Source organism: Camellia sinensis, chromosome 11 (assembly GCF_055761805.1).
Source record: "Camellia sinensis isolate YWXY chromosome 11, ASM5576180v1, whole genome shotgun sequence".
In the NCBI taxonomy this organism is placed as follows: Eukaryota; Viridiplantae; Streptophyta; class Magnoliopsida; order Ericales; family Theaceae; genus Camellia; species Camellia sinensis.
Window position 1 is genome coordinate 174,955,905 of NC_138971.1, and position 15,321 is coordinate 174,971,225.

At 29.5% G+C, this 15,321-nt stretch overlaps 1 protein-coding gene across 1 annotated transcript; it reads left to right on the forward strand.

The window, feature by feature from the left end:
* Positions 1-223: 223 nt before the first annotated feature.
* On the forward strand, positions 224-14,788 carry LOC114313300 (endoglucanase 6). The gene is made up of 9 exons (XM_028259676.2): positions 224-948; positions 1,103-1,315; positions 2,175-2,375; positions 7,759-7,848; positions 11,286-11,450; positions 12,497-12,781; positions 12,952-13,300; positions 13,413-13,478; positions 14,017-14,788. The coding sequence occupies exons 1-9, from the start codon at positions 742-744 to the stop codon at positions 14,313-14,315; spliced, it is 1,875 nt and encodes a 624-aa protein (XP_028115477.2). The 5' UTR covers positions 224-741; the 3' UTR covers positions 14,316-14,788.
* Positions 14,789-15,321: the final 533 nt, after the last annotated feature.

Here is a 15,321-nt window from a genome sequence, read left to right on the forward strand (position 1 = left end):
ATTTTATTTTATTATTTGATATGTCAATTTAATTATAAATACTTCATTAAAAATATCAAACAATATCAAAAACAGAGATTAAATAGAGAATGAGATCTATCACTTGTGAAACATTTATGTCCTAGTCTATATTTAATCATCTATACTCTTATACTCATTGTAAAAATATATATGAATGTTAAAATTTATTATACTAATATTGTGTCAAAAAATAAAATAATAAAATGTGGCATTTTTTTTACTATACATAACAATAGACCCAATACAGTCCAAACATCGACCCTTCCCATTACAGAGACGAACAAACCCACATGGCTCTGCTCTTTCTCAACCGTATACACCCCTAAAATAGCAATAAAATATTCACAAATTTATTACAATTATTGAATCACAACAAAAATAAAAACTCACATTTATTAATCTCTGGTATGGGGTGTATCATCACATTTATTAATCTCTGCCAATTTTCTGTGCAATTGGCATCTTCCCTCCCAAACTCCATTTATAGGGCCTTTAAGCTCTTCCCCTTCCCTCCCACCACAATCTCTCTCTCTCTCTCTCTCTCTCTCTCTCTCTCTCTGAGGGTCACTCTGTTTTTAGTGGGTTTATCAGGACTTTTAGCTGATAGATCTGACCAACATTGCCAATTTGTTCATATAAATACACATATACACCCTCTATACAGAACATCTCTGTGTACTCTTCTAGGTTTTGTTAATATACCCTCTATTGTTACTTACAATGCAGAGGTTTGTGAGACTCTGTTCCATGGCTCCTCTGTTTCTGCTTCTTGGTCTTCTTCCTCTAGCTTTGGCTGGCCATGACTATGGACAAGCTCTCACTAAGAGCATTCTCTTCTTCGAAGCTCAGAGATCTGGTTACCTTCCCAGCACTCAGAGAGTCCAATGGAGAGGCCATTCTGGTCTCAACGATGGCAAAGCCAATGGGGTATATATGATATCCCTCTTCCTCTGTTTTCTAGTCTAAATTTCTCTGATCCCCATTTGGGTGTTGTGTTTGAGACCCATTTTAGAGATAAGACAATTGTGATTTTGCAATTTGATGAAATGTTTGAATTGGGTTGTTGTTGTTGTTGTTGTAGGTGGATCTGGTAGGAGGGTACTATGATGCAGGGGACAATGTCAAGTTCGGGTTACCAATGGCTTTCACAATTACGATGATGTCATGGAGTATTGTTGAGTATGGGAGGCAAATGGCTGCAAGTGGAGAGCTCAGTCATGCCATGGAAGCTGTTAAGTGGGGCACTGATTACCTCATTAAAGCTCATCCCCATCCCTATGTCCTCTATGGAGAGGTATAGAAATGGCAAATATGTTTTCATTGCTTTTGTTTTTGTTCTTGTGGACTTCCAAGTTTTTGCTTAAAACACAGTGATTGCTATGTTCTCACCTAAACACATTCAAATCAATACATGAATTTGCTTTTATATTTCAATTTAGGTCGAATATTTGGATTTGATTTTGTGGGTTTCATTTTGTCTGTCATTTTCAATGGGATTATCTTTTCTAACTAAAACCAAATCTAGGATTGATGTATATATATATATATATATATAATTATATAAATGTACGGTGATTTGTATAAAATTTGTTTTCATTGTTTTTGCTTTTGTTCTTGTGGGCATCAATTTGTTGCTTTAAACACACGGAATACTCTTTGGAGCAATTTTATATCAATTGATTGCTCTGTTTTCACCCAAACCCATTCAATGAAAACATGAACCTATTTTTTTTTTTTTTAACTTTTCAATTTAGGTTGAAAAATTAGATTTGGTTTTGTAGCCTTCATTCTGTCTTCTCGTGTCTTTTATCAAATAGAAAATATGTTTTCATTGTTTTTGCTTTTGTTCTTGTGGACATCAAGTTCTTCCTTAAAACACACGAAATACTCTTTGAAGCAATTTTTTATCAGGTGATGGCTCTATTTTCACACAAACCCAAACATGAAAACATGAATTTGTGCTTTTTTTTCATTCATATTAGATTGAAAAATTGGATTTGGTTTTGTGGGTTTTACTCTGTTTGTCGTTTTAAGTGGGATTAACTAGAATTCATTTATAAAGAATTATATAAATGAACAGCAATTTGTGTGATTTGTTTGATTTGGGTAGGTGGGTAACGAGTTTTGATGTGATTTCTGTTTATGTTTTTCAGGTGGGAGATGGGAACACAGACCACTACTGTTGGCAAAGGCCAGAGGACATGACCACTTCAAGACAAGCTTACAAGATCGACCCGAACAACCCCGGGTCGGACCTCGCCGGCGAGACCGCCGCCGCTATGGCCGCCGCCTCCGTCGTCTTCCGCCACCACAACCCCTCCTATGCCAATGAGCTCCTGACCCACGCCCAGCAGGTTCTCTCATATCTCTCGGGAAATACTGTGCACTGTATAATTAAAAAAATTTATAATTTTAATTTTTTGAATTATAATTAAAAATATATATTATAAATAAATTTAACATAAGATATAATTAAAAGTTGCATGAATCATCATAATTAAATAAAAAATTTATTATAATTAAAAATAATAATAATATAATTAAATATATATAGTATATATTTTTTAAAGGAAAATTTACCCATAAGTCCTACTTTCTGAAAAGTTGAACAATTTAGTCCTAAAAGTTTTCTTATGCTCCATTTAGTCTCATTTGCACATCAATCTAATGTTTAAAACATTAATCTGATGTTTGAAATCTAATGTTCGAAACATTAATCTGATGTTTGAAACATTGTAATGGGACCTTTCAGTCTATAAGAAAATTTTTAGGACTAAACAGTGTATAAGTTATTAATTTGGAATTTATTAGTGCATCCCCCAATAAAAGGTACATTAAAATTTTTCTATTGTCGGTGGGTGGTGGTGGGCTCATAGTGGCGTATGTTAGCAAGGAAGGGCGCGTAGGTTAGGATAGGTAGTTACGATTCGGCACTTTATAAGTGTGTATGTGTGTGTCAGTCAGGCTGGTTGTTGTTTAGCAGTGTATTATGAAACAAATCTTTTTAATTTATAATATAATAAGGAAGAAACGATAACCTATTTTTTAGAAAAATAATGAAATTACTTTTATTGTGTTAAAAGACTAAAATGCCCTTACGAGAGAAATTTTAATTTGCATAATTTTTAATTTCAAATTCCAAATTTTTTAAAGTACAAAAAAAAAATAAATGTCTTTTTGTCAAACTCTTCTCTAATTGGTTTGAACATTCAATTTAAATTTTGTTGTAGAAATTGTCGGAGTCACACTAAAGTCTATTATTGTTGGATTGACAATCTGTCGCATAAAATTTAAAATATACGTTTCATTCAACTAGGAAGAAATTAACCCCTAACAACAAATGGGTGACATGGTATATATTTTAGGTCTTCATTAATAATTAAGAGGCTATGGCCAAGTTTGGCAACCTAAAAATAATTCATCTTTTTATCTTTTTTCTATAATATCACATCTCATCTCTATTTTTTTACACATCTTTTCATAAAAAGACAAAAAATATACTTATTTAGGTCATTCCAAATAATCTCTATATTGAAATTTTTTCTCTTTTTTGTTAGTGTTTTTTTCCTTTTATTTCAGTAGTATATTTTACTAATATTATTATTATGCTCTTACATTTTCTTTATCCTGTGATTGACTACCAAAATCTTATCCTAGTGAGATGCTTTTTACCCTAAAGTTTCACTTGAAATTAACAAAAGGCAAAAGACAAAATTTAAAAAAAAAAAACATTATGGGTGTGACCATGTGAGATATAGTTGTCTACCTCCATAATAATTTTACCAGTAATGGTATATTTAAAATTTTAAAGAAATTATAAAAGAAAATTCAGAATTTAACTTCTTATAATAAAATAAATTTTTTATTTTTAATTTATTAATTTAAATCTTAAATTTTTGATTTCTTTTTAGTCTAAATTATCCATCTATTTTCGTTATGTGAAAATGATAGAAAAAATATACTAAAGTCATTAAACTCAACAAAATATATATATATATATATATATATTTAAATATTTTATAAACACTTAAATTGAGTTTAATGATTAAAAATATTAAAATTTAAATTGAAAAAAATAAAAATTTAGAATTTATTTTGTTAATGAGAATTTTTTTTACCTCCCCAAAAAAGTTCTGATTTTTTTTAATAATTTTTTTCTAAATTTTTTATGTAGAATTTTAGAATTTAAATTCATTCTTTGTATCAACTCCAAAATATATTGAGGAAAAATATCATTTTGCCTTTCAAGTTTTCATGATTTTTTTAATTTGATCCTAGATTTTTTTTTTTTTTGGGGAGACAAATTAATTTTAAAGTATAATTTGAGAGTAAAATGAAATTTTAAATTAACTGTGGTATTATGTCATTACAATCCGTTTATTTGTAGATAAAATATGACGATGAGGTTAAATTAATTAAAATTTTAACAATTTAAATATAAAATTTATATTAATCAAAATTTGAAATTTAAATTAAAAAATATGTAAAAATTTAAGAAACAAATTAATATTTCCTCAAATTATATTTGAGTATATCTTTTGGGGAGAAGCACAATTAAGAATGACTCCGTATTCGACGCCAAAGTTGGACGTCAATGTTTTTTTGTTCCTTGTAAAGGTACATTGATAACCTCACCTGCAATAATAATACAGGAAAATCTTTCGGCATGTAATTGGGATCTCGGTGGGGGCATCTTTACCGTGTGAATCACGCGTTATGTCTGCTAAACCGTCTGATCTGTGTTTCCCTCAGATCTCAGCCGTCCACGTTGACAATCCCCCTAAAAAACGCTGTTTTTATTGTCTGTCACGTGAAACGACTCCGTGCTTGTTTGGCATGTATTATTTTAATTATTTTATTTAAATCACATCATCTCTTTATTACACTACTTCAAATTCAATTCATATTTTACGTTTTTTTTCTTAAAGAGTCAAAAAATATACTAATCTAGCATTTTCTAAACAACCCTTACATTCGTCCTCTCGTACTATTTTGATGAAATTATTTGGCGAAAAAGGGGCACACGTAGTGAGCAGGTGTGTTGTTATTAGGGTGTGCGCGGTGCAGTTCGGACAGTTTGAGAGAAATTACAAATCGAATGGCGGATTGACGGGTTAACAAATTACGGTTTGGACGGATTGGCGGATTGAAAAATATTTTAACTAATTATCATACATTTGCATAATATATAACACTAATTTGTATAATATTTTTTAGATATATAACACAAAATAATTTTAAATAATATGTTTCATATATATAACTATTAATTTGTAATAAATTTATATCTTAAATCTCTGTCATACTCATTTTTACATTGAAATTTCATTAGAGATTAAAAAATATATATGTATTAACTATAGCGGAGCGATGTGGTTCAGTTAGCGGATTATAAATTTTAAAATTTAAACCGCGGCTAGCAGTTAGAGCGGTACGGATCGGTTCACACAATAATTTTAAATAATATGTTTCATATATATAACTATTAATTTGTAATAAATTTATATCTTAAATCTCTCTCATACTCATTTTTACATTGAAATTTCATTAGAGATTAAAAAATATATATGTATTAACTATAACGGAGCGGTGTGGTTCAGTTAGCGGATTATAAATTTTAAAATTTAAACTGCGACTAGCAGTTAGAGCAGTACGAATCGGTGCGGTTTTAACGAATTAAGCAGTATTTTACACCGTTCTAATTGTGATTGGTGGAGGATTTACGATTTTGTATTAATTTGATCGTGTTTGGTCAACGGCATGGTGTGCGCGGTGCAGTTCGGACAGTTTGAGAGAAATTACAAATCGAATGGCGGATTGACGGGTTAACAAATTACGGTTTGGACGGATTGGCGGATTGAAAAATATTTTAACTAATTATCATACATTTGCATAATATATAACACTAATTTGTATAATATTTTTTAGATATATAACACAAAATAATTTTAAATAATATGTTTCATATATATAACTATTAATTTGTAATAAATTTATATCTTAAATCTCTGTCATACTCATTTTTACATTGAAATTTCATTAGAGATTAAAAAATATATATGTATTAACTATAGCGGAGCGATGTGGTTCAGTTAGCGGATTATAAATTTTAAAATTTAAACCGCGGCTAGCAGTTAGAGCGGTACGGATCGGTTCACACAATAATTTTAAATAATATGTTTCATATATATAACTATTAATTTGTAATAAATTTATATCTTAAATCTCTCTCATACTCATTTTTACATTGAAATTTCATTAGAGATTAAAAAATATATATGTATTAACTATAACGGAGCGGTGTGGTTCAGTTAGCGGATTATAAATTTTAAAATTTAAACTGCGACTAGCAGTTAGAGCAGTACGAATCGGTGCGGTTTTAACGAATTAAGCAGTATTTTACACCGTTCTAATTGTGATTGGTGGAGGATTTACGATTTTGTATTAATTTGATCGTGTTTGGTCAACGGCATGGTGTGCGCGGTGCAGTTCGGACAGTTTGAGAGAAATTACAAATCGAATGGCGGATTGACGGGTTAACAAATTACGGTTTGGACGGATTGGCGGATTGAAAAATATTTTAACTAATTATCATACATTTGCATAATATATAACACTAATTTGTATAATATTTTTTAGATATATAACACAAAATAATTTTAAATAATATGTTTCATATATATAACTATTAATTTGTAATAAATTTATATCTTAAATCTCTGTCATACTCATTTTTACATTGAAATTTCATTAGAGATTAAAAAATATATATGTATTAACTATAGCGGAGCGATGTGGTTCAGTTAGCGGATTATAAATTTTAAAATTTAAACCGCGGCTAGCAGTTAGAGCGGTACGGATCGGTTCACACAATAATTTTAAATAATATGTTTCATATATATAACTATTAATTTGTAATAAATTTATATCTTAAATCTCTCTCATACTCATTTTTACATTGAAATTTCATTAGAGATTAAAAAATATATATGTATTAACTATAACGGAGCGGTGTGGTTCAGTTAGCGGATTATAAATTTTAAAATTTAAACTGCGACTAGCAGTTAGAGCAGTACGAATCGGTGCGGTTTTAACGAATTAAGCAGTATTTTACACCGTTCTAATTGTGATTGGTGGAGGATTTACGATTTTGTATTAATTTGATCGTGTTTGGTCAACGGCATGGTCCCGTGGTATCTTTGAATCACAAAATAATTTTTCTATTTGGTGACAGATTATTATAATTGGTGAAGTGAATAGAGTCCGTAATTAGTGATTGGAGAGGGATATTGCGATGTGCCACCCCTGAGCTACCAAATAATTTTTCTATTAATATTTGTCCATTTCTTATTTTTCCATTAATTTTATTTTTCAGTTGGGCGTTGTTTGGAATATATTAAATTAGTCAAAGAGTCAAATACAAAAATCAATTTATTCCCTTTATTTTTTGACATTATTTTGTTTATAAAAATCAAAAATTCACTAAAAAAAATATCAATTCTAAATAGGGACGGATCCAGGATTTTGTCTTGAGAGGACTACTCTATAGTTTTAAAAAATTGAAAAATTACTCTATATAATTTTAAAATTATTTAGAAAAAAATTTGGAGTACGAATTTCTATAATTTAAGTTATTTTTAAAATTTTAATATAGTATATAATATTTTTCGAATTTTTGTTTAAAATTTTAATATAGTATATAATATTTTTCGAATTTTTGTTTTGTTGTGTATGCAGCTATTCGAGTTTGCGAACAAGTATAGGGGCAAATATGATAGCAGCATCACCGTGGCTCAGAAGTACTACCGTTCTGTCAGTGGATACGCAGTATGTGATCACTACTCTTTCTCACTAGTAACTATTGTCATGGGAAAGGGTTTTTTGAAAAGATTGTTAAAAATTAATTTTTTTGACTTTTTTCTTTTTTGTAACGGAGTTTAATCCACTTTCTAAAATAAGTTTAAATTTTCAGTTCACAACATTTTATAAGATTTATGATTGTGGCCTAAACATTTCGGGTGAAATATCAAATAAATTTTAAATAGTGATTTTATGAATTATTTGGTCCTCTTTTTTTTTCGTATGGATTCAAAGGTCCCATTCTAATATGAATTATACTAGCGGTATCCGTGCGATGCACGAAAAAATAGACTATATATATTTTATGTGTCACTTGATAACATAAATAACTTGTATCAAACTAAACAAAACATTAAAAGAGAGAAATTCTATAAGCTCAGAAAAGTTTTCATAAATTTACTTGGACTTTTAAATCAGTGGTGTATAATATTATTGTGGGATCAAATTATGAATAAATATCAAATTTTAATTATAATTTATAAGTAGTTTTTAAAAAAATTTAATCTAAGTTTGTTGCTTTGCTTATAAAAAGAATTTCTCAAACAAATTATTAATTGATTATATTAGCAATTCTCTATCTTTGATTTCTTCTATCAATGACACACTCATATCATATCAAAATACTTGCATAGTTCCTACGTCATTTTAAAAAAATTAATCAAGATAAGAATGTCATAATATTATAAAAATTATATAAGAGAATAGTTTTAATCCATTTTATAAATATAAAAAAATGATAAAAAATTATTTGAATTGTACTTGAAAAAATATAACAAATGATAGCTTTAATCATTATATACCTCAAAAAAAATTATATCGGTTACTTAACGAAAAAATGGTCAAATACAAATAGAGTCATGAACATTGAATTAAATCATATGGGCTCTAAATAAATTGATAGTATAATCTAGCAAATCAACTAATTAACATAGAAATATTGACAAATATGTAGTGCTTCCCTATCATCTTTGTATTATATTCATTAATTTCATATATTATATGAAAGTTTTATTCGTCTCGATCCTTCAATAAAATAAGGATCAAGAAAACAAATTTGATAAGAAATTAATTCTAAACTTAATTATTGAAAAAACAAAAATTTCAAAGAGAGAATTTAGAGATGGGATTGAAGAAATACTATAACGAATGACAGCCTTATAAAAAAATTTAAAATTTTTTTTTTAAAAAAAAGCATAACAATGATCTAATGCAAATTATTTTTAATAACTAATAGAAAGAATCTCAAATTATTACTTTTTATAAATATAGTGAAAAAAATTAATTTTGTGAGATTTTTGTGCTACCTTCTCCCATGTAGCCTTTATTATTTCATTATTAAAACTATTCTCATTCAGAGCGATAATTTTTTTTTTTTTTTATAATCTTTATCATTTGGTAGATTATAACGAATAATAAAAATTATCAAGAGAATGTTAAGAATGTTAAGAATTTAATAGGAGATAAGAAGTTATAGATAAGAGCATTTCAAAAGATAAAAAATTTAAAATAAAAAAAGATAATATGTGATAGGAGAAAAAAAAAAGAGTAAATCAAAATAAAGATTTAGATATATATGTTTTTGATAGATATATAAATCAACAAATCATATCTTTATCTAAATTTTATTATTTTAATTTTTTGAAAATCAATTATTTAATCTTTATCTTTATCTGTAGGCCACGAAATTAATCTTTATAAATTATTTATCAATTTTTATATGCTTATTTATCTATAAGTCATGAAGTTATTTTTTTTAAATAATTTTTAAAATTTTTATCTTTATCTATAGGTCGTGAAATAAATTTTCATAAATTATTTATGAATTTTTAATTAAAGTACGAAATGGGAGGGGGGGAAGAGAGTAATTTTGTTTTTTTTTAAAAAAAAATCAATTATTTAATCTTTATCTTTATTTGTAGTCCATGAAATTAATTTTTATAAGTTATTTATCAACTTTTATTTGTTTATTTATGGGAAGAAATTTTAAATTATCTATAAGTTATGAAATTAATTTTTTAAAATTAATTGTTTATTTTTTATCTTTATCTGTAGATTATAAAATTAATTTTCAGTTTTTATATGTTTATCTATATGAAGGAATTTTGAAATTCAAATCTTTATCCATAAGTAATGAAATTAATTTTAATTTTAATTAATCAAACAAATAAAAAATGAAGAAAAATAAAAAACATGAAAGGCAATCAAATAAGGTTGCCATGTGGGAAAGAAAGTGTTTTAAAATTATGAGAATTTAGGAATAAATATTTGGAAATTTTTGACAAAATAACTACATTTGGTTATATATATATTATATTATATTATATATTATATATTATATATATATTATAGATAAATGGTCAAAATATGAATTTTCTCATAATGTTAAAATTTATTAAATGTAACACTTCAAAAAAACTCCTTTAGTAATTTTTTCAAATGTAATATTTTAATATAATATACTAAAAAATTCATTTAGTATTTTTTCTAAACGTAACACTCCAATCAATGTAACATACTAAAAAACTCTTAAGTATACTTTTTTCAAAAACTCCTAATTATACTTTTGTCAAACGTAACAACGTAAAATTTTAAAAACATTACGTAATGTATTTTTCTCAAACGTAACATTTCAATCAATGTATGTAACACACAAAAACTCCTTAATATACTTTTTCTAAACGTAACACTCTAATATGACATACTAAAAAACTTTTAGTGTATTTTTTTTAAACATAAAAACGTAACATTTCAAAAAAAATTCTTAGTATATTTTTTTCGAAAATTAACACTCTAATCAAAGTAATATACAAATAACCCTCCAATATAACACTACAAAATCACACTAACAGAAATATGGATTTCCATGCTTGATAATCAACACTTCAGTCACCAATTCCTTCAAAAAGAATTTTTCACACCTCACATTTTCATTCCCACCCGAAAAATGAATAAGAAAATTAGAAAATGAATCATAACAAGGCATTCACTTAAACTCAAATGGCACCAAATCAAGTAAATATAATTTTTCAAAACAAAAAAAAAAAAACTAATTAGTTCATAAAAAAACTCTTAAAACTGAATGGATTAATATCCTCTCGTATGGGATTTATAGATAAATTGTCCAATAATTTCTATAATTTTTTTTTTTTATCTACTGTTGTGTTCAATTTTTATATTTCTACAGTTTAGCCAAATATTCCTCAGAGCAGCACGTAACATTGTTACACATGCACATCCCACCATCTGTTGCAGAGGCTCCATGCAGGATCCACACCAATAAATAGTCGGATATTCATATACAATAATGTCGCACACTATACCATATTACCATTTATACTTATTTATTTATTTATTTTGGTTACATTTGGACTTTTTTGTGATGTTTTCTTCTTCTGCATATATAGGATGAGTTGCTATGGGCTGCTGCATGGTTGTACAAGGCTACTAACAACCAGTACTACTTGAGCTACCTTGGCAACAATGGTGATTCTCTTGGTGGGACCGGTTGGGCCATGACCGAGTTCGGATGGGATGTCAAGTATGCCGGTGTTCAAACTCTTGTTGCCAAGGTAAAATTTTGAAAACTTGTCCTTCAATTTCTTGATGCATTATTTGATACGTGTGACATTGTTTCATCCACATGGGTAGCTCTGCTTTAATTGTTACAAACATGTTATTAAATGATCTAATTCTTTGTTGGCATGTTTGATTGGAAGGATTAGAGGATTGAGATTATTAATCTGCGGACCCAATTATCCTATGTTTGTTTTGACATTTTGTTTTAGGATTATCAATCAAATGGATAATTAATCCAACAAATTTGTAGGATTATTAGTAATGGGGTAGGGGTGGGATTGTGAATACTACACTAATTTGATTGGATTATTAATATCTCACTATTAGTCTTGTGGAATCAAACATGGTCTGTCTGTACGGAAGTTTTGAACTTGTAAATGCTTCCTAAACTGGTGTTTGGAGTCAGTGATATGCCAGTTTGAATCTCATCAACTTCCACAAAAAAAAAAAAAAAATTGTAAATGCCTCATTTGATTGTACTTAGGATTTCCCATTCTTTGTTTTGCACCTTATTAATCACTAAATTGTAAAGAGCAGCAATGTTTGGGTTTATTTTCATTTTTGATGTTTTTGTTTTTCGTGTTTTATGAAACAAACAAAAAAAAAATGAAAGTTTGAAAGTGCCTTTTGTTTTCTTTGTTGTGTATAATCAATTACTAAAAATTCAGAAATCAACTTAAATTGTTTTCTAAAAGGTTCTAGAAGGGAAAAAAAAAATTGAAGATATTTTTTTACACTGATTTGCCAAACAAGCTTTTCTATTCAGTTTCTGTTTTTTATATTTCTAAGAACAGAAAACCAAAACTATACCAAACCCGCCTATCATATGGCATTTTGAGAAATGACACTTCATGAAAGTTGAGTGTTATGCTTCCAGTATGATGTTGATGAATCCACAGGTCATAAGCTTTCATCTTCATTATGATCAATATAAATGACCCCTTTCAATCTGTTTCTTGTGGAACTGTTTTATAAAATCAGTTTTCAATGATTTTATTGATTGGGAGCTAAGAAATTGGTTACATTTGTGTTGTTGCAGCTTCTAATGGGAGGCAGAGCCGGTCACTATGCACCAGTGTTTGAGCAGTACAAGGAGAAGGCAGAGTTTTTCATGTGTTCATGTCTTGGAAAGGGCACTCGCAACACTCAGAAGACTCCCGGAGGCCTTATTTTCAGGCAGAGATGGAACAACCTGCAGTTTGTTACCAGTGCCTCTTTCCTTCTCAGTGTCTACTCCGACTATCTCACCTCCGCCGGGAAAAACCTGAAGTGTGCTTCTGGCAGTGTCTCTCCATCTGAGCTTCTTTCATTTGCCAAATCTCAGGTTGAGACTTGTTATCATCTGACAAGATCAATTCATTTTTGGAACTGGGACTAAACTGTCCTTTCAAAAAACCAAACTAAACTATACGATTTGAATCAGTTTGACATATTTTTAAGAATAGTAACTAGTTTGTTAGAAGGCTCTAATTCTTGCAATGTTTGAACCCTCAGGTGGACTATATTCTTGGAGACAACCCAAGAGCTACAAGTTACATGGTAGGCTATGGAAACAACTACCCACAACAGGTCCATCACAGAGCTTCCTCCATTGTCTCCTTCAAGGTCAACCCTTCATTTGTCAGTTGCCGTGGAGGCTATGCCACATGGTTTAGCAGGAAGGCGAGCGATCCAAACCTCCTAACAGGTGCCCTTGTTGGTGGACCCGACGCTTATGACAACTTTGCTGATCAAAGAGACAACTATGAGCAAACAGAGCCAGCTACCTACAACAATGCTCCTCTTCTTGGCATTTTAGCAAGACTACACGGTGGACATAGCGGCTACAACCAGCTCCTTCCAGGTATATATACGGGTTATAATCTGAAATTTTGTTACTTACTTATTTCTTGATTCTATATAATTAAGAATAACATTTTCTCTTGCTGATAATGTTTAATAAATTTGTTTTACAGTGACCTTTCCAGCCCCTAAAACCCAGCCAAAGCCTGCTCCAGTAACTAGAACCACACCATCTCAAGGTATTCCTGCAATCTCTGTTGGACTTTGTCTAATTCTAGGAAGCACGGACACTTCAAATTGGGTATTGTGTCTATGTCCGACATGTATTGGATACCAACACACCATTGATTTGCGTGTTCACATTTAGACACGGCACATGAGGTGTTAAATATTTTTTAGTTATTATTTTTTTGCATGACACTTATGTTTAGACATGCCTACAATTTTATGGATTTTTTAAAATAATTTTAGAAAGCTTATTTGAGTTCAAAGTAAAGAAACAAAAAGATGGAAAGTGAAAAAAAATAAAAATACACATATACATTGATGTCTCTTATCTTTATACCCAAAATTTATATTTATAAAAATATATATATTTTTTTGGGTTTACCATATCCCCAATGTTTCTTTTTTTTTTCTTTTCAAAATTGTTGTGTCTTGTGTCTATGTCCATGCTACTTAGGTCCAATGGTTGGATGCCTTTCTTGTGGCCTGTAATTCCAAATGTTCATCTGATATGGGAATAATTAAATCTAATGTAATTTGCTTGTTTTGCAGTTTCATCTTCCGCACCCATTGCCATTGAACAAAAGATGACAAGTTCATGGGATTACGATGGCAAGACTTACTACAGATACTCCACAACTGTGACAAACAAGTCACCCAAGACACTGAAATTTCTCAACCTTTCAATCTCCAAGCTCTACGGTCCTCTGTGGGGCCTGACAAAGTCAGGCAATTCATATGTTTTTCCAGCATGGCTCAACTCTCTACCAGCTGGAAAGAGCCTAGAGTTTGTTTACATCCACTCTGCCTCTCAAGCTGATGTCTCGGTCTCAAGCTACAATTTGGCCTAAAATTACGAAAAGAGGTGGCTGACATGGGTTTTTCTTTTCTCGGGTTGTGATGCAAGAATTGGGATTGTGCAGCTATACAAGATGCAATTTGGAAAGGGATTTGTTTTTTTAAGTTGTAATTTTTCAATTACTTGTTGATTTGGGATTGAGAGTAGGTTTGCCGATGGAATGTAGGAGGGAGAAAGGCGTGAAGAGATGATTAAACAGGTGTGCTCATCCTCTTTCTCCTCCACTTCAGTAGTTGTTAGCATTGATAGTTTTGAGACACAGATAGGGCAAGTGTGAATGTTGAGAAGAAAATCATTTCTCAGTCAGAAAAAAAAAATCAAGGAGATTTTTTTTTTAGTCCTTTAGAAACAGCTTTGAGTGCTCTCTCTCTTATGTAATTGTATTTCCAAAATTTCACATTTGCAATATGAATATAGTTTGTGCAATGACAAAAGATTTCTCATGTTTGTCATTTGATTGATGAATTTTGGTTTATGTATTGAATTCTTTTTCTTGGTATCTTTGTCTCAAGTTCACATTATAATTAAGTGCTCCAATCTTTCTATGCCTGTGTTCTTTGGCCATTTTTATATAAAATATAATGTTTTCTAAACAATTTTAGGAAAAATATATCATTAAAAAAAAATTAGACCAAAAAATGATTGTTGAGTCGGCACAAATAGGGACCAAATCTTAATATTCCAGTTCTCCCAATTCGATATCTGGTGACTGACCAATACAAATTCAAGTATGTACCTGCAAAGTAACAATAATGATAACAATATCTTCAGAGAATTACAAGAACAATTCAGGATTTAATTAAACCTTGGTGTTCTAATTTTTCATATTAAACCTCTCAGTTTTTAAATTGATACAATTTGAACAATCTGTCCATCCCTGTCTAAAGCCAATAAACCTTTCTCTTTTCAATACCAAATTTATCTTTCAACACAAAGGATGGAAATTTCCTTTTCTTGTGTCAAAGACTAGAAAGATGAATAATTAGAGAAAACACAGC

Bases quoted from the DNA above. Each gene is read 5' to 3' on its own strand.
- LOC114313300 (XM_028259676.2), top strand. From the start codon at position 742: ATGCAGAGGTTTGTGAGACTCTGTTCCATGGCTCCTCTGTTTCTGCTT. The intron at 949-1,102 runs GTATATATGATA...TTGTTGTTGTAG, and splicing joins ACGATGGCAAAGCCAATGGG to GTGGATCTGGTAGGAGGGTA. The intron at 7,849-11,285 runs GTATGTGATCAC...CTGCATATATAG, and splicing joins GTTCTGTCAGTGGATACGCA to GATGAGTTGCTATGGGCTGC.